Source organism: Balaenoptera physalus (assembly GCF_965194825.1).
Source record: "Balaenoptera physalus genome assembly, chromosome: 16".
Lineage (NCBI taxonomy): Eukaryota > Metazoa > Chordata > Mammalia > Artiodactyla > Balaenopteridae > Balaenoptera > Balaenoptera physalus.
In genome coordinates this window covers 70,257,698-70,277,289 of record NC_138898.1, presented here as the reverse complement: position 1 = coordinate 70,277,289, position 19,592 = coordinate 70,257,698, and the positions used below count along the sequence as shown (strand labels likewise).

The window sequence follows — 19,592 nt, the reverse complement described above, 5'->3', positions numbered from 1 at the left end:
ACTCTGAAGAAAACACATATTCCAAACCTTTCCCTAGACCTATGGATCAGACTTTGTGGACCTGGGAACCAGAATATACATTTTGAGAAATGAAAGCAAACAGAACAAGCTCAGGCCTCCTGGATCCTGGATCCTGGCTCTACCAGGGCCAGGTAGCTGGTGTGTGAATGTTGTATTTGTGTGGCTACTCAATTTAATGACGTATTTAGAAACAAAGGCATTGGAATATGACAGATCTAGTTTCGTATCCCATGATTGACATTTATTAGTGGTTTACTTACCACTCTGAGCTTCAGTTTCCTTATCTGTAAAAGGAGAGTCTTAATGGTTACTATCTCCACAAAATTGTTGGGAATATTAATGAGATGACATAGGAAAGGTGTGTAAAGTGCTTAGCCCTGAAACTAGCACAGAGAGAACACTCAGTAAGTGGTAGCAGTTGGTGTTATGCATACACCATGGTAATAACTGAGGTCACCTGCATGAACTCCTTCAACGTATTTCTCTTTACATAAAAATTGTCTTTGTGTCTCCACTCACTCCCCTGCTTTCTATCTCAGAGGCAGACCTGCCCCTTCACCTCTCAATGTCCAACTCCCTTCCGACAACTTCTGCCGATCCTGTTCTTTTCCCTGCCCTTCTGTTTGGAGCCCCTCTCTATTAATCTTTAACTCATTAAACCTTTTCTCCTGTATTTTCAATCTCTCACTTTTCATTGACTCTACTCCCTCAGTCCATAAACATATTCAAAGTTCCTCATTCTAAGAACACCTTCTCTTCACCCTGGTACACCTTGGACCAGCCCCGTCTCTCCTCCCTTAAGGTCAACTTGCTCCATAGCACATTCTCCACTTGCTACAGCTACCGCCTGTTCCCCCAGCTTACTCCTGAGCACCGCAGTCATCCAAGGCTCTGCCCTTAACTGTCCCTCCCCTCTAAGCAGCTTCCTTTACTTCCATTTCTCCAGCAGGTACATCTACTCAGGTGGCTCTCAAAACTGTCCAGTCTTCTCTCTCCAGGCTAGTTCCCCCCTGTTTTTCTGCTGGTTGGTTAAGTTAATCTGATCATCCCTCCGACACCTGAAACTGTACCTCCCACTTCTCACTCCCTGTCCCTAAGTCAATATCTGCCTCTCCGTCATTATTTTCTGCCTGCATCCTGCCAGCCTCTGAGGCATAAAACTGTGCAAGCCACACTGAATCCACCTCTCTCCTTCCCCCACCAGGTCTAATTCTCCTTCCCCTACAAGGGGTGTCCCCAAAGTCTCAGTGTATTTTAAGCTTGAATGATTTCAAAGAATTGAGTCTACAAATTTACCCCATCCCTGCATTTGAAAGTTTAATTGTTTAATTTACTTTACACTTATTACTTTCGTGAATTTTTAAAAATAAACTTTTTAAATTACTTGGTTTCAGTCTCTCCTATTGAAGATGGGAGATAGTGACTAAAACGAAAAATGTTAAATTAAAAATTTACTATTCAAATTCACAAAACAAAACTTTCCCTTCATTCCCTCCCTACCCATCCCCTCAACTTAGACTTCCTTGTGTTGCGCCAATAGTACCTGACACATGCCATGTACGAAATTCATGCTCAATTTAAGTATACTGAAAGAATTAACAGATGAATAAATGGGCTCTCCTAGAGGAGAGGTCAGAGTTAAAATGCTAATAACAAATCTATATTTTAAATCTTAATTGTAAAAATAAAATTTTTTCTCTCCTAACTCTCTAGACTTTATTCAAATACCCTATTACTCAATGCTTTGCTGCGCCCTCTGTATTTCGAATGATTCTGCAGCAGAATTCCACCAGGTATGGTAGAAGTGGCTGCGGTTGGTAACAGGAATCTTCGGGTAGGATTTTAAGTAATGTGATGCACTGTGGTCTGACTGATTTTAGCTATGGTTCTTTGAGGATACTGTGTGTGTGTGTGGGGGGGCATAAATGTTGGTGGTGATATTTAGCAGCTAGTCTAATTATTTCTTTAAACAGGATTCAGAGAACCAAATGAAACACTCAGTGAGCCTTGCATCATTGTGGGTTTTTACTTTTACACACATTTTGTTGTGAAATAAACATACAGAAAAGTATATAAGATATGCATTTACAGATTAATGAATTGTTGAAAATGAAACACTTATGCAACCGCTCACCCAAGGCACAGAAATAGAACATGGCCAGTGGCCCCAGAGACCTCCTCATACCTCTGCATCTCCACTAAAGGAATCCACTACCTTGGCTTTTATGGTGTTCGTTTCCTTATTTTTCCTCATAGTTTACATAGGAAATATCCCTAGACAAATTACATTACTTGCTTTTGAACTTCATGTAATCGTACATTATTCCGTCATATCTGGCTTCTTTTTTCAACATTATGTTTCTAAGAAGTGTCCGTGTTGTTAAATAATGCTGGAGTTAATTTTCATTGCTGTATAACATTACATTTTATGAAAGTAGCACATTTTTAATCAGTTCTATTATTGGGCATTTGGGTAGTTTTCAGTTTGGGACTATTGATTAATGCTGCATTGAATTTTTGAACATGTACATAAACACGTAAACACACATTGCTGTAGATCTTCTCTGGGAGAGGAATTGCTAGGTCACACTGACATTGTACCCTACTACCTTATTTTCCAAAGTATTGAACCAAGGTATGCTCCCCCTAGCAGGGGAGGAGAATTCCCATTGTTCCACATCTCTGGCAATATTTGTTTTTGTCCAAGTTTTAATTTTTGCCAATCTGATGGGTATGTAGTATCACACTGTAATTTTATTTTTGCATTTCCCCATGTTTGTGGATTAATTTTTAACTCACCTGATCTGCTCTTTGAACCTTATGGTTGTTTATGTATCTTTTAGCGACTCTGAAATTGAAATGACTACTTCAAAATAAGAGCTAACATTTTTTAGACATATAAGACTTAAAATACCAAGGAGTTCAATTTATGAAGGTAATTGAAATACAGCTTGATTTTATTCATGAACCCTCAATCTGACAGAATTATGTTTCCAACTGTATTTCAAAGCTCATATTACAGCTACTTGTTGCAACGTTCTTGAGATGGTGAACAAACCCCATAAAAATTCAACCAGGGCATGAATATTGACTCTCTTGGAGACTCTGCCCATTTTATGTACTTTGGATAAAGCTCAAGAAGAATGAGGAACATACGCTCAACGAAGCCAGCTCTCCTGTCCATCACTACAGGCTCTGTATATACGAGGAGAGGGTGACAAGGGATTCTGCCACGTCCCTCATCCGTACAAGCTGGCTCAGCTCAGCCCCGTGCAAAGTGGTACTAAGACCCCAATCACTTCTACCCATTTCCTTCAGGGAATCCATCATTATTTTGTGATGGTTTTTGTATTATTTATGGAACTCTTCATGGGGAAAATAGATGAGAGTATTTACATCGCACAACATACCTAGCAAACTGCTGCAAATGTTCACAGCAGACTTTTTTGTTCTCTCCCAAATTCCTGCTCTCAGGGCTGTTACTTGTGATCCTTCTTCCCTTCACTTATATGAAGCCTGGTCTTCCTTGATGTCCCGAGCAATTCATTTCCAACCCCTAATTTGTGTTCTCCAGCCAGAAACACAAAAGGCCTTCAGTTCACATAAGCCCACTCTTCCCAGAAGGCGGTACACTTCTATTACCATCCTAGCATATCCTTGGGGTCTTATCCCTCAGCCCTTATGGTTTATACAAATATCCCTTTTAGCCACATAGAATGCTTAGAATGTGTTCCAAGCACACTTTTCTCCCTCTTGTTACATCAACATCCATATTCAATCCTGATCTCCCTGATTTAACCCATTAGCCTCACCACCACCACCACCTACCTCTGCCAGATGAGTTAACAGGTACCAACAGGAAGTGACTTCCACTTGGACTTGACCATCAGTAAAATGCCCAGAAGGCAAGTAAGAAAGCGAAGAAGCAGAAGGGTGAATGATCCAGATGACAATGCTCTGAGCTCTCCCTGGGCCTGGGGCAGAGCGCCCAAGCCCAATCTGCGGAGGCCCTGTTGACACCTTGCCTTCCCCTCAGCCTCAGGTTCCCCACCCTGGAGCACTGCTGTACTGGTGGGGAGGCCCTGCTGCCCGAGGAGCAAGAGCTGTGGAGAAGACAGACAGGCATTCTGCTCTACCAGGCCTACGGACAGTCAGAGACGGTAGGTGAATGGTCCCTCTGGGCCAGTCAGGATGTGCTCGTCCACAGAGCCCAGCAGGTGAGCTGAATCCTGCTATGAGTGTGTGCAGACGCCCCACTGTGCACGCAGCGTTGCTCAAAGCCAATGGGAGGCTCCAGAGCTCTAGGCTAATTTGTCCCAAATCAATTTGCAGAAAAGACAATTGCAGCTCATCAACTTGTCAAAAACCAATGTGCTGAAAACTATTGGACAAAAACTTAGAAAGGGGTCTAAGGACATGGTGCCATTGTACCTGTGAGAATTAGTTTACGGGAGCCCAGGAGGGGCACTGGCATAGAAGGCACTCTCCAGGAGCATGGAAGCCACCACTGCAAGTCCTGTCCACTTCACCGTCCCTTCCTAGGCAGCAACCACAGGAGCAGGCAGGAGCTGGCCCCGGAAGTTCACTAGTTCATTTCTGGGTGTTTATGAGGAGAGCACACAGCTTTGATTGTGAGACACTAGCAGGAGGAGAGATCTTCTATATACACGCCACACACACACACACACACACACACACACACACACACACACACACACACAGTGTGATCCCAAAGAGGATCACTGACCAGTCAGGTGGGCAGGGCATTCAAAGAATAATGCATGTCTTGAATCTCAAGGACTTTATCCATGATAGTGTGGGCAGGTATCTCACTTCTAACACATTTTCAATGCATTTCCGATGCTGGACAGAGCCACTTTCCCCTACTTCCCTATCATCCCTTTAGCTGACAGAGGGATGACTGTCATCTCAGAGCCTGTAGCAAAATACCTGTTTTAGTCCCAACTGACATACTTTTCTGACATTATTTTGCAAATAAATAATTAAATAAATAAATAATCAGTTACTGGGTCTGCTTCCAGGCTTGAGAAATGTTAAGACTCTAGGACTGTCCTTGCTGGTTCACAGTTTGCATTCAGACAGGGAGGGTGAGGTTAGAACTACACGCTACACCCATGACACTAGTCCCTTTGCATCAACTATTCATAACAACAGAATACTCCCTGATACCCGGATGGTGCTTTATTTCTCCAAACATTTTCACACCTATCCACTCATCTCTGCAACATTTTCCACATGCCTAGAGTGTGAGCAGCGACATTGCAGAGGGGAAAGTACTTCCTCTCTCAGGAGCTCAGACCCCAGTTCAGATCTCAGCCTTGCCAGTTATAGGCTTCGAGACTATCAGCATATCACTGAATCTTGCAGAGTCTAGCTTCCCCATCTCCAAAATGGAAATATAATGCCAATCTTGCCCAGTTATGATAAGGTAAATGAAAGAAAGTATACAAAGCTCTGGGCACAGTGTCCAACCCCTATTGCAGTTATGGTTGTCACTGTTGTTTTAAGGTAGGTATTGTGTTTAGATGCTGGGGGTGCAGAGATGGATGGGACAATCTCTATTCTCTGAATGCTCATTATCTACTGAGGGAAACAGACAAGCAGCAATACAAGTGTAGGGAAAAATACCACAGAAAGAGAATCTCCCAACTTCCTTTTATTAGGGCCTGAATGATAGCTAGTAGCAGTTGTTTATTGAATACTTGGTGTGTGCCTGGCACACACTCACAAGCACTCTCAGAGATAATGTTATAATTACCCCCCTTTGACAGAGGAGGAGATCAAGGGGGATTACTTGGTACATAGCTAGTGAGCGGTGGAGTCAAGATTCAAACCTTGGTCTCTCTGAGTGTAAAGCACTTAATTTTAGGAAGAATGATAATTTAGAGAACCATAGAGAAGGAATAAGGTTCATCAGGAAGACATAGGGGGTAGGGGAACAGCGTGAACAATCTGAATAATCTCAACACAGCTCTGAGAAGCAGTTGAGGCAGCTACAAGTAAATGTTTGTTAAATATACTCATGGCCCTCCCCAGCAAATGGACACATATCTGGCATACAGTGGGCACTCCACACCCTACGTTACATGCCCACAGCCCTGGGCTCACTCCTCTGCTTCTTGTTGGCCTCTCCCACCGGACTCTGTAGCCCCAGCACTGGGCTCAGGCCCAGCCCATGTCAGGTGCAGTGAATGTCTGCTGACTAGATTTGGGTCTATGCCTTCTAGCTTTGCCACGAAGGCTTTTTGCACAGCATCAAATGACATCTATGAGCAAGGATGCTATGTTTTTGTGATCAGCCTGGACGCTTGGCCAATCCCACTTCTCTTCTTCTGTGAACAGGGAATAAGTTGTGGCACTCTCCGGGGGATGAAGATCAAGCCGGGTTCCATGGGGAAGGCCATCCCACCCTACGACATTCAGGTCTGCTGGTAAAGACATTGCCAGAGAGCAGTTAGTGCTCGGCTATGGTGGGACCATTGTGTGACACGAGGTGACAGAACCAGTCATGCCTCCTGGTTGTCCTTCGTCTTCTCCGCCTACTTTTCCTCCAGTTTCCTGGCGAGGTTTCAGTTGAGACCTGCAATGTCCTGGGCATGAGTGCAGCTTGCCAGGACAGCCAGAGGCCTCATGCACCGAGCCTGGGAAAGAGTACTTGCAGTAGCTCAGGCGGCTCTCTCCACTGCTGGTGCTTTTAGTTTTTCCTGATCCGTGTTTTCTAGCTTGAAGACACATTTGTGATGTCTATATATGCATGAAACACATAGACCCATGGCTTGGGTTTCACCATTTGCTGACTTCAAAGCCTTTTGACAGTTTTATTCTATTTTCTGACAGGGCTCCTCTACCACAACCCCCTCCCCCAATTACCCCCACTGTGTCACATGAATGAGCCAGGCAGTGTTTGGGTGGGGCAGGAGTGTTGGGGATCCCTGCAGGGTGGGATTCACAGGTCTCTTGCTCCAGATCATTGATGACAAGGGCAACATCCTGCCGCCCAACACTGAAGGAAACATTGGCATCAGGATCAAGCCTACCAGGCCCATAGGCGTCTTCATGCGCTATGAGGTAAGGACACAGCACCTGCCCCCATACAGGCCCAAGAATCCTTGCAGGGAGCTGTGTAAGTGTGTAAGGGACTGGACTCAACTCTGCCTCCTGAGACTTCTTCCTTCTTCCTTTATTCATTCCAAGTCAATGAAACCTGTTCTAATTAATCTCAAAGCTCATAGTGTGTTCCCACATCCCTTTCTGTCATAACCCATCTGGCACTTATAGGCTGACTGTTGGGGTAGAAAACATCCTGGCTTCAGAACCACCAGACTTGGGGTGCAGTGATCTCTTGTGGTTAAGAATGCTGGCTTTGACTCGGTTCACATCATACCACCCCACTTACCAACAGGGTGCAAACAAATCTATTCATCTCGCTGAGCCTCCAGGGGCGCTATTATCCCCACTTTAAAGAGGAAGAAACTGCAGATTGGAAGCTTTACATGTCTTTCCCATGTCAAATAAATGACAGGTCTAGGATTCAAAGTGGTGTGTTTTGGACCCCAAACTCTAAATGAGAAATCCAGGGACTACAGAAACCTACAATAGACTATAAGGAAACCTGCTATAACTCTTCATCAGACAAACCCTAGCTAGCAGTGGCCACTAAGAGGAAATCCTCAGCTTCCAAGATGGACTGTAGAAGGGTAGACAGACCCTGAAATTGATCTCAGACTCCATCTCCTTTCTACAAAGTCACAGCCACTGGTGTCACTGTTGTGCTCACACTATGGCCTTGGGTGGGTGGGTGGGGTCCTGTCCCTCTGGGGTACTATTGTCCAGAAGCAATCCTGCAAGCCTTAGCCTTAATTCTCAGTAGCACAGTTTAAAGGTTGGATAAAAGGGAAAATGAACACAGAGTAACAGGTGTATAGAGCAGCAGTTCTTAATACTGCCTGTACGTCAGAATCATTTGAGGGAATTTTTTTTTTAAATACTTGGATCCAACCACAGAGATTCCTGTTAAATTGAACTGGGGTGGTCCAAAGCCATGACTTAAAAAAAATTGTACATAACATGTTTTATTTTGCAAAGGTGTCTTCACATATGGCCACACTGATTTCCTTCATTTCACATGTTCTCATGGCAATGAGACGTGTCACTCTTCCATCGAGATTTGTTAGCTTATATTCTGTTCTTTTATTTTCTTTTTATTGAGGCATATATATATATATATATATATATATATATATATATATATATGATATAAAATTTACCCTTTTCACCATTCCTGAGCATACAGTTCAGTAGCATTGAGTAAAATTTACAATATTACACAACCATCACTGCTATGCATCTGCAGAAAATTTTCACCATCCCCAGAAGAAATTCTGTTCCCATTAAACAATAGCTCCCTAGTCCCCATCTCCCCAGCATTTGGTAACCTCTAATGGTACTTTTTGTCTTTAAGAACTTGCCTATTTTAGTTACCTCATATAAGTGGAATCATACAACATTTGCCCTTTTGTGTCTGGCTTATTTCACTTAGCACAATGTTTTCAAGGTTCATCCATGTTTTAGCAAACTGTCATTTTTTTGAGACTGAATAATATTCCATTGTATGTATATACCAAGTTTTGATGGACATTTGCGTTGTTTCCACCTTTTGGCCTTTGTGAATAATGCTGCTATGAACACTGATTGTGCAAGTAACTGTTTGGGTCCCTGCTTTCCCTTCTTTTGGTTATATACCCAGAAATGGAATTGCTAGATCATATGGTAATTCTGTTTAACTTTTTGAGGAATGGCCATACATGTTTTCCACATGCACAAGTGTTTTCATTTCTCCATATCCTTACATACACTTGCTATTTTCAGTTTATTTTTAATAATGGCCATTCTAATGGGTTCAAACTCATTGTGGTTTTGATTGACATTTCTCTAATGACTAGCATCTTTTCATGTTCTTATTGACCATTTGTATATCTTCGAAGAATTGTCTATTCAAGTTCTTTGCCCATTTTTAATTGGGTTGTTCATTTTTCTGTTGTTTTTTCTAAGTTGTAAGAGTTCTTTACGTAGGCTGGATATTAATACCTTATCAGATATGCAAATTATATGCTTTGCAATTATTTTCTCCCATTCAGTGGGTTGTCTTTTCACTTTCTTGATAGTATCCTATGACATACAAAGTTTTTAAATTTGGTGAAGAACATTTTATCTATTCAATACTTTTTCTTTTATTTCCTGTGCTTTTGGTGTCATATTCAATAAATCACTGTGAAATCCAAGGCAAGATTTTCCTCTGTGTTTTCTTCCAAGAGTTTCATAAGCTCAGCTCTTACATTTAAGTTTTTGATCCATTTTGAATTAATTTTTGTGTATGATATAAGGTAACTTCATTCTTTTGCATGTGGACATCCAAGTTTCCGAGCACCGTTTGTTAAAAAGACTCTCTTTCCCACTGAATGGTCTAGGCACCCTTGCCTAAAATCAATTGACAGTATATGTGAGGGTTACTTTTTGGGTTCTCTATGCTATTCCAGTGGTCTGTATGTCTCTTTTTATGAACGTATCACATTGTTTTGATTGCTATAGCTTTGAAGTAAGTTTCTGAAATCAGGAGTGTAAGTCCTCCAACTTTTTTCTCCTTTCTAAAGGTTGTGTTTGCATTTTGGGATCCCTTGAGATTTTATGTGAATTTTAGGATGGGTTTTTCTATGTCTGCAAAAAAACACCATTGAAATTTTGATAGGGATTGCACTGAATCTGTAGATAATGTTGCACAGCATTGTCACCTTAATATTGTCTCAAATCAATGAATATGGGATGCTTTTCCATTTATTTATGTCTTCTTTCTCTTTTTCAGCAGTGATTTTTAATCTTCAGTGTACAAGTCTTTCACCCTCTATACTAAATTTATCCTTAGTATTGTATTCTTATTGATGTTTTCTTAATTTCCTTTTTGGATTGTTAATTGTTAAAGTATAGAACTGCACCTTAAGTTTTGTGCATTGATTTTCTTTCCTATAACTTTGCTGAATTCCTTTATTAGCTCTAACAATTTGTGTGTGTGTGAGAAAGTTTTTTAGGGTTTTGTACATGTAAGATCATGTTATCTGTGAACAGATCTAGTTTTAATTCTGTTTCATTTTGGTGCCTCATTTCTTTTTGTTGCCTAATTGATCTGGGTAAACTTCCAATACTTTGTCGAGTAGAAATGGTGAGATCAGGCTCTCCTGTCTTGTTCCTGATCTTAAGAGAAAATCTTTCAGTCTTTTACCAGTGAGAATGATGTTAGCTATGCTTTTTTTTAATATATGGCCTTTTTCATGTTGAGGATGTTTCCTTCTATTCCTAGTTTATTAAATAAACAAGTGTTTTTATCATGAAAGGGTATTGAATTTTGTTAAACGCTTTCTCTGCATCAATTGAATAGATATGTGGTCCCCCAGCCCCGACTTTCATTCTATTAGCATGGGTCATTACATTGATTGACTTTCATATGTTGAACCAGGAATAAATCCCACTTGGACATGGTATATAATCCTTTTAATATGTTGCTGAAATCTGTTTGCTAACATTTTGCTGAGAATTTTGCCCTAATTATTCATAAGGGTCTGTAGTGTTCTTTTCTTGTAGTATCTTTGTCTGGATTTGGTGTCAGAGTAATGTTGACCTCATAGATTGAGTTAAGGAATATGTCCCTCCTCTTCAATTTTTTGGAAGAGCTTGAGAATAATTGGTATTAATTCTTCTTTAAATGTTCGGGAGAATTCACCAATGAAGCCATCAGGTCTGGGGCTTTCTTTTCAGGGTGGGGAGGGATGAGAGGGTTGATTACTGATTCAATCTCCTTACTAGTTATAGTTCTATTCAGATTTTTTATTTCTTCATGATTCATTTTTGGTAGATTATGTGTTTCTAGAAATTTGCCTCTTTCATCTAAATTATCCAGTCTTTAGGTGTATAATTGTTCATAGTGTTCTCTTATAAACTTTTCTTTTTTGGGAATGTAAAATTGCTAGTAATATCTCCTCTTGCATTTCCGATTTTAATAATTTGAATCATCTCTTTTTTTCTTAATCAATATAGCTAAAAATTTGTCAATTTTTGATCTTATCAAAGAACCAACTTTTGGCTTTATTTGTTCTCTCTATTGTTTTCCTAGTCTCTATTTTATTATTCTTAGATCCAAACTTATTTCCTTCCTTTGCTAGCTTTGGATTTAGTTTGCTCTCCTCTTTCTTGTTACTTAAGGTGTTACGTTATTGACGTGAGATTTTTTTTTCCTAATGTAGGTGTTTGAAATTCCAAAGCAACACTGCTTTTGTTACAATCACAAGCTTTGGTATGTTATAGTTTGGTTGTTATTTATCTCAATGTAATTTCTAATTTCCCCTGTGATTTCATTTTTGACTTATTGGTTGTTTAAGACTGTATTGCTTAATTTTCTACATATTTGTGAATTTCTCACTTTTCTTTTTGTTGTTAATTTTTAATTTCATTCTATGTGATCAGATAAGATACCTTGTATTATTTCAATCTTCTAAAATGTACTAATCTTTGTTTTGTGGCATATTTTGTGGCCCATCCTGTAGAATGTTCCATGTACATTTGAGAAAAATGTATGTTCTGTTGTTCTTAGGCAGGGTATTTTATATATGGGTCAGAGCCAATTGGTGTGTAGTGTTAGTCAAGTCTTCCACTTCATTATTGACCTTCTTTCTGGTTGTTCTATCCATTATTGAAAGTAATATATTGAACTCTCCAAGTGTTATTGTAGAACTGTGTATTTCTCCCTTCCATTCCATCAATGTTTATTTTATATAATTTGGAGTTTTGATTTCTCCCTTTAATTCTGTCAGTGTTTGCGTCATATATTTTGGCACTATGCTGTTAGGTGCATATACGTTTCTGAATGTTATATAGTCTCAGTGAATTAATCTTTTGTTCAATATATAATGTCCTTTTTTTTTCACTCATACCAGTTTTCAACTTCAAGTTTATTTTTTCTGATATTATTATATAGCCACCCTAGCTCTCTTTTGACTCCTATTTGTAGGGATTATCTTTTTCCATCTTTTCAACCTACTTTGTTTCTTTGAATCTGAAATGAGTTGCTTATAGACAGTGTAGAGTTGGATCATGTTTTATCATCTGTTCTGCAAATCTCTGCCTTTGGATTGGAGAGTTTCATCCATTTACATTTAAAGTAATTATTGATAAGGAAAGACTTACATATGCCATTTTGCTATTCATCTTCTGTATGTCTTAATGCTTTTTTCCCTCATTTCCTCCACTACTGCATTCTTTGGTGTTTAGTTGATATTTTGTAGTGACACATTTTGCTTCTCTTCTAATTTCCTTTGGTTTATATTCCTTAGATATTTTCTTCATGGTTACTATGGGGATTACATATAACATCCTAAAATTATAACAATCTAATTTGTATTGATACCAAATTAGCTTCAAGTACATACAAAAGCTCTACTTCTAAGCATTATGGTGGTGTAAGACAATCCCTTTATCTCTCTCCTTTAATCTACAACTAGTAAAACATCCATAACTCAACACCGGTTCCTCTGCTCAACACACCAGGACACAAGAGAGAGCTATACATCTGTAATCTGAAGGTGGGTGGGTTGGAACACATAAAGGAGGCAGAACCAGGGCCCCCGATACTGGCCTCCTGGCTATCATGGGTGAGCCACAGCCCCAGAGAATCCAGTAGCAGCAGTGAAGGTGACACACATGACTCTGGCTTCCAACTGCAGCAGTGCCCATGGCCACAGAGAACTGGGCAGCAGTAGAAGTGAGCCCCATGACCCCAGTCCCTTCAGGCACAGGAGCACATGAAACTCCAGACCCCTGCTTGTGGTGGTGGGGCCCATGAACTTGACAACCCCTGACCCCAGCTTCAACCCCTCCGTCCAACTTCCCCCACTGGGGCAGCAGTGGCTGCAACCTAGGCAACCCGAGACACAGCAGAAGCTTCTGCCATACCAGTGCTCCTGATGGTGATGCCAGCAACAGAAGTGACACTAGCAACAGCAAGGCACCAGTGACCCCAGGGGCACAAGAAGCAATTATGAGGGCATGGGGCCACACCTTGCACAGAGATAATGGAAGATGGAAAGTGCAGATTCTCAAACACCGCAAGAGGCAGCTCTGGAAAGGGAAACCAAAAACTTGTACTATACTGCCACCTACTTAAAAACAAAGGAAACACCTCTAGTTACCAATTGTTGGTTTGTTAGAAACAAAGTAAGCAAAACTTTATCTCTTAAGAAAGGTGTTGGATACTTAAATGCACTGGCACAGGAACATCTCATCAAGCACCATGAAAAACGATAGCAATGCAGTGTCCCAAAAAAAAAATGATAATTCTCCAGAAACCAAACTGAAAATCACAGAAGAGCGTGCTTTAACTGATGGAGAATTCAATATAGCTATCATGAAGAAACTCAATGAGCTACAAGAAAACTCAGAAAAGCAATTCAATGAGCTCAGGAATAAAGTTGATGAACAGAGGAATACTTTACAAAAGAGATTGGTTACCCTAAAGAGAAACAAACAAATTCTGGAGCTGAAGAACTCAATAACATGAGATAAAAAATGTACTAGAAACCATTGGAAATAGAGCAGACCATATGGAAAGGAGAATTAGTGAGCTCAAAGATAGAAATCTAGAAATGATTCAGGTAGGAGAGAGAAATACGGTTTTTAAAAAATGAAGAAACTCATCAGACTCCATTAGAAAAGGCAACATAAGGATAATGGGTATTCCAGAAGGAGGAGAGAAGATGAGATCAGAGAGCATATAAATAAATAAGAAATAATAGCTGAGAACTACCCAAACCAGGAGAAGGAACTGGATGTATGACTCCACAAGCTAATAGAACACCTAATTATCTCAATGCAAACAGACCTTCTCCAAGGCACATTATATTAAGCTATCAAAATCAATGATAAAAAAAGAATTTTAAAGGCAGTGGGGAAAAAAGACATTATCCTTCAAAGGTACTCACATTAGCCTATCAGCAGATTTCTCAGCAGAAACTACAGGCCAAGAGAGAGTGAAATGACATATTCAAATGTTGAAAGATAAAAACTGTCAGCCAAGACTCTTCTAACCAGAAAAGTTATCCTTCAGGTATGAAGGAGAAATAAAGGTTTTCCCTGACAAACAAAAGCTGAGGAAGTTTATCGCCACTAAACCTGCCTTACAAGAAATGTTGAAAGGAGCTCTTCTACCAAAATGAAAAGACAAAAGTACACAAAACTTTGAGTAAATAGATCGAATCAGAAAATTGCAACTCTATATAAGTTGTTAAACAGTTATAGCATAAAAGGGGGAAAAGCAGTAAAAATAACTAAGGTACTTCAATCTGGTAACAAACTTACAGTATAAAAGAAGATAATATGAGGTACACACACACAAATATAAAAGGGGAAGAGGAAAACGATGGAACCTGTATAGGCAAATGAGGTAAGATGTTATATACAGAAAAAGGGCTATTTTATTTATGAGACATTTTATACAAACCTCATGGTAACCACAAAACAAAACATAAAAAAAGAATAAGCTGAGAAAAACAACATAGAAAACCACCAAACTAAAATGGCAGAAAGAAACAGAAGGAAAAAAACCAAACCAAACCCCAAAAAACCCAAAAACAAACAACAACAAAAAAGTGGCAATGCAGAGCAACCAGAAAACAAAAGATAAAATGGCAGAACTAAGTCCTCATATATCATCAGTGATCACCCTAAATGCCAATGGATTAAAGTCACCAATCAAAAGAGACACAGTGGCTGGATGGATTAAAAAACAAGATCCAACTATATTCTGCCCCCAGGAGACTCATCTCAGCTCTAAAAACAAAATAGACTCTGAGTGAAGGGATGCGAGATGATACTCCAAGCAAAGGGCAGCCAAAACAAGTGGGTGTAGCTATATTCATAACAGACAAAATAGACTTCAAGCCAAGAAAGGTAAGAAGAGCAAAAGATGAACATTACATAATAATAAAGGAGATAATCCTTCAAGAATATATGATATTTATTAACATATATACAGCCAACCATCCAGATCTGCAGGTTTTACATCCACTGATTCAACTAACTGCTGATCAAAAAAAATTCAGAACACAATTCCAGAGAAGCAAAAAGCAAATCTAAATCTGTTGTGTGCCAGCAACTATTTGCATAGCATTTACATTGTATTAGGTATTATAAGTAATCTAGAGATGATATAAACGTTACAGGAAATTGTTTGTACATTATATGCAAATTATAAGAGACTTGAGCATCCTCAAATTTTGGTATCTGCAGGGGTTCCTAGAACCAACGACTGTATACACCTAACGTAGGAGCACCTAAAGTATATAAAGCGGTTATTAACAGACCTAAAGGGAGAAATTGATGGCAGCACAATAATAGTAGGGGACTTTAACACTCCACTTCCATTAATGGATAGATCATTTAGACAAAAAGTCAACAAGGAAGCATTGGCCTTAAATAAAACATTAGACCAAATGTACTGAATAGATTTATATAGAACATTCTGTGCAAAAGCAGCAGACTACACATTCTTCTCAAGCGCACATGGAACATTCTCAAGGTTAGGCCATGTGTTTGGACACAAAATAAGTCTCAATAAATTTAAGAACCCTGAAATCCTTTCAAGCATCTTTTCTGAATATAATGGTATGAAACTAGAAATCAACTACAAGAAGGAAGCTAGAAAAGTCACAGATATGTGGAGACTAAACAACATGGTACTGAACAACTACTGTGTCAATGGAGAAATTAAAGGAAAAAATTTAAAATACCTTAAGACAAATAAAAATGAAAGTATAACATACCAAAATCTGTGGGTTACAGCAAAAGTGGTACTAAGAGGGAAGTTTATAGTGATACAGGCCTACGTCAAGAAACAAAAAAAGTCTCAAACAATTTAACCTTACACTTAAAGGAACTAGAAAAAGAACAGGTGAAGCCCAAAGTCAGTAGAAGGAAGGAAATAAAAATGAGAGCAGAAACAAATACAATAGAGACTTAAAAGACCATAGAAAAGATCAATGAAAGAAAGCTGGTTCTTTGCAAGATAAACAAAATTGACAAACCTGTAGCTCAACTCACAGAAAAAAAGAGAGAAGGCACTGATAAATAAAATAAAAAACAAAAGAGGTGTAATAACGATACTACAGAAATACAAAAGATTGTGAGAACATTATGAACAAAAAATGGACAACCTAGAATAAATGGAAACATTCTTAGAATCATGCAACCTTCTAAGATTGAATCATGAAGAAACAGAAAATCTGGATAGACTGATAAACATTAAGGAGATTGAAACAGTAGTTGAAAACCTCCCAGAAAGCCAGATGGCTTCACTGGTGAATTCTACCAAACGTTCAAAGAAGATTTAATACCTATCAGATTGAAACTATTCCAAAACATTGAAGAGGAAAGACTGTTCCCTAACTCATTTTACAAGGCCAACATTAGACTGATACCAAACCAGACAAGGATAACACACACGAAAAAGAAAATTGTAAGCCAATATCTCTGATGAACATAGATGCAAAAGTTATCAACAAAATATTAGCAAACCTAATACAACAATACATTAAAAGGATTATACGCCATGATGGAGTGGGACTTATTACAGGGATCCAAGGATGGCTCAATATATGCAAATCAAGCAACGTGGTACATCACATTAACAAAACAAAGAATAAAAATCATATGATTATCTCTACAGTTGCAGAAAAATCATTTGACAATGTTTAACATCCATTTATGATAAAAAATAACTCTCAATAAAGTGGGTATGGAAGGAATATACCTCAACATAATAAAGCCCATTTATGACAAACCCACAACTAAAACCATACTCAACAGTGAGACACTGAAAGCCATCCCTCTAAAATCAGGAAGAAGACAAGGATGAGCATCCTCGCCCCTCTTATTCAACATAGTATTGGAAGTTGTAACCACAGCCGTTAGGCAAGAAAAAGAAATAAAAGGCATCCAAATTGGAAAGGTGACAAAGTTTGCTTGTCACCTTATTTGCAGATGACATGATTTTATATGTAGAAAACCCTAAAGACTCCACCAAAAACTATTGGAAGTAATAAATGAAAAGAGGAAAGTTGCAGGGTACAAAATCAGTATACAAAAATCTGTTGCATTTATATACAATAACAATGAACTAGCAGAAGAATACATTAAGAAAAAAATCCCATTTACAATCACAACAAGTAGAATAAAATCCTTAGGAATAAATTTAACTAAGGATGTGGAAGGCCTGTACACTAAAAACTATAAGACATTGTTGAAAGAAATTGGAGAAGAAGCAAAGAAATGGAAAACTAGTTCATGCTCATGCATTGGAAGGATTAACATTGTTAAAATGTTCATTTTACCTAAAGTAATCTGCAGATTCAGTGCAATCCATATCAAAATCACAATAACATTTTTCACAGAAATAGAACAAAAAATTCTAAATTTGTCTGGAACCACAAAAGACCCCATGTAGCCAAAGCAATCCTGACTGAGAAAACAGAACAAAGTGGGAGGTATCACACCTGCTGATTTCAAATCATACTACAAAGTTATACTATTCAGAATAATTTGGCAGAAAAACAGACACATAGATCAGTGGAAATAGTTGAGAGCCCAGAAATAAACTCACACATATATGGACAACAAATTTATGACAAGGGAGCCAAGAATCTACAATGGAGAAAAGAAAGTCTCTTTAATAAATGGTGTTGGGAAAGCTGGACAGCCACACACAAAAGAGTGAAACTAGACCACTATCTTACATCATACACAAAAATTAACTCAAAATGGATTAAAAACTTGAATGTAAGACCTAAAACCATAAAACTCCTAGAAGAAAACATAGGCAGTGTGTGCTTTGACATTGGTCTTAGCAATATATTTTTGGCTATGTCGCCTCAGGCAAGGGCACCAAAAAGAAAAGTAAACTGGGACTACACCAAACTAAAAAGCTTCTGCACAGCAAAGGAAACCATCAACAAAACAGAGAAGGACAAATACCTGTGATTTCACTCATATGTGGAATATTAAAAAAACAAACAAACAAAACAAAAGCAAATGCATAGATATGGAGAACATATTAATGGTTATCAGAGAGGATGGGGGTTGGAGGGCAAAGTGGGTAAAGAGGGTCAATTGTATGGTGAAGGATGGAAACTAGAGTTTTGGTGGTGAGCATGCTGTAGTGTATAAAGAAGTCAAATTATAATGTATGCATGAAACATATGATGCTATAAACCAATGCTACCTCATTAAACACATGTAAGCAGTAAAAGAAACAAAAACAAGAAACTCTACTTCTATAGAGCTTTGTCCCCTCTTTCTGATACTGATGCCATATATTATATCTTTGTACACTGTGTACCCAAAAATATACACTTAGAATTTTTTTTATAAATTAAAAAAAAAACTATAGAAAATTAAAAGTGGAGTCACAAATCAAAATTACAGTAATATTGGCTTTTACAGTTGCCCACACACTTACCTTTTCTGAAGATATCTTTATATGGATTTGACACATGTCTAGAGTCTTTTCATTTTAACCTGTAGGAATCCCTTTACCATATCTGCTAGGGCAGGTTTAGTGGTAATGAACTCCCTCAGCTTTTACCTGAAAATATCTTAATTTCTCCCTCATTTTTAAGGAGTGTTTTGAAGGCAGGATAGAGAAGTCTTGATTGACAGTTTTTTTCTTTCAACACTTTAAATATGTAATCCCACCACCTCTGGCCTTCAAGGTTTCCTATGAGAATCAGCTGATAATCTTACTGAGGATCCTTTTATGTGATGAGTCACTTCTCTTGCTGTTTTCAAGATTCCATTTGGCTTCCAATATTTTGATGTTTATGTATCCTGGTGTGGGTCTCTCGGGATTATCTTATTGGATTTCTTTGAACTTCTTGTATTTGTAAATTCATGTGTTTCATTACATTTGAGAAGACTTTGCCCCTTATATCTTCAAATAATATTCCTGTCCCTTTCTCTGTTTCATTTCCTTCTCTCATAATGCACATGTTTGTCTGCTTGATGGTGTCATGCAAGTCCATTAGGCTCTGTTTGCTTTTCCTCATTTTTTTCCTTTTTGCTCCTCAGACCCAATAAATTCTATTGTTCTGTCTTCAACTCTCTGATTCTTTCTTATTCCTGTTTTAAACTGCTGCCAAACACTTTAGTGAATTTTTTGTTTTAGTTATTGCACTTTTCTATAACGTCTGTTTGGTGCCTTTACATAATTTCCATCTCTTTGTTGATATTCTCATTTTGTCCACATGTCATTTTTCTGACTTCTTGTAGTGCTTTGTCCATTTCTTCCTTTACTTCTGTGACCACATTTAACAAACTTGATTTAAACTGTTTGTCTAGTAAGTCTTATGTCTGGACTTCCTCAGGGATGGGTTCTGTCAATTAATTTCATTCCTTTGAATGAGGCATGATTTTTAAAAAATATTTATTTATTTTTTACTTTTGGCTGTGTCGGGTCTTAG

The 19,592-nt window shown here is 38.6% G+C and overlaps 1 protein-coding gene and 1 long non-coding RNA gene across 5 annotated transcripts in view; both read left to right on the top strand.

Annotated features, from left to right (window-relative positions):
• LOC309645629 (acyl-coenzyme A synthetase ACSM1, mitochondrial) overlaps positions 1-19,592 on the top strand; it is a 61,935-nt gene that overhangs the window by 34,038 nt on the left and 8,305 nt on the right. For all 4 annotated transcript variants that reach the window (XM_082431052.1, XM_082431055.1, XM_082431053.1 and 1 more), the window contains 4 exons: positions 1,735-1,814; positions 4,058-4,181; positions 6,385-6,465; positions 7,009-7,110. In XM_082431052.1, the coding sequence (XP_082287178.1) occupies positions 1,735-1,814; positions 4,058-4,181; positions 6,385-6,465; positions 7,009-7,110 (387 nt within the window). The remainder of the gene's footprint in view (positions 1-1,734; positions 1,815-4,057; positions 4,182-6,384; positions 6,466-7,008; positions 7,111-19,592) is intronic.
• Positions 7,118-18,065, top strand: LOC309645685. Its single transcript, XR_014255014.1, has 2 exons — positions 7,118-10,941; positions 10,998-18,065. It is a non-coding gene; the product is annotated as an uncharacterized lncRNA (long non-coding RNA).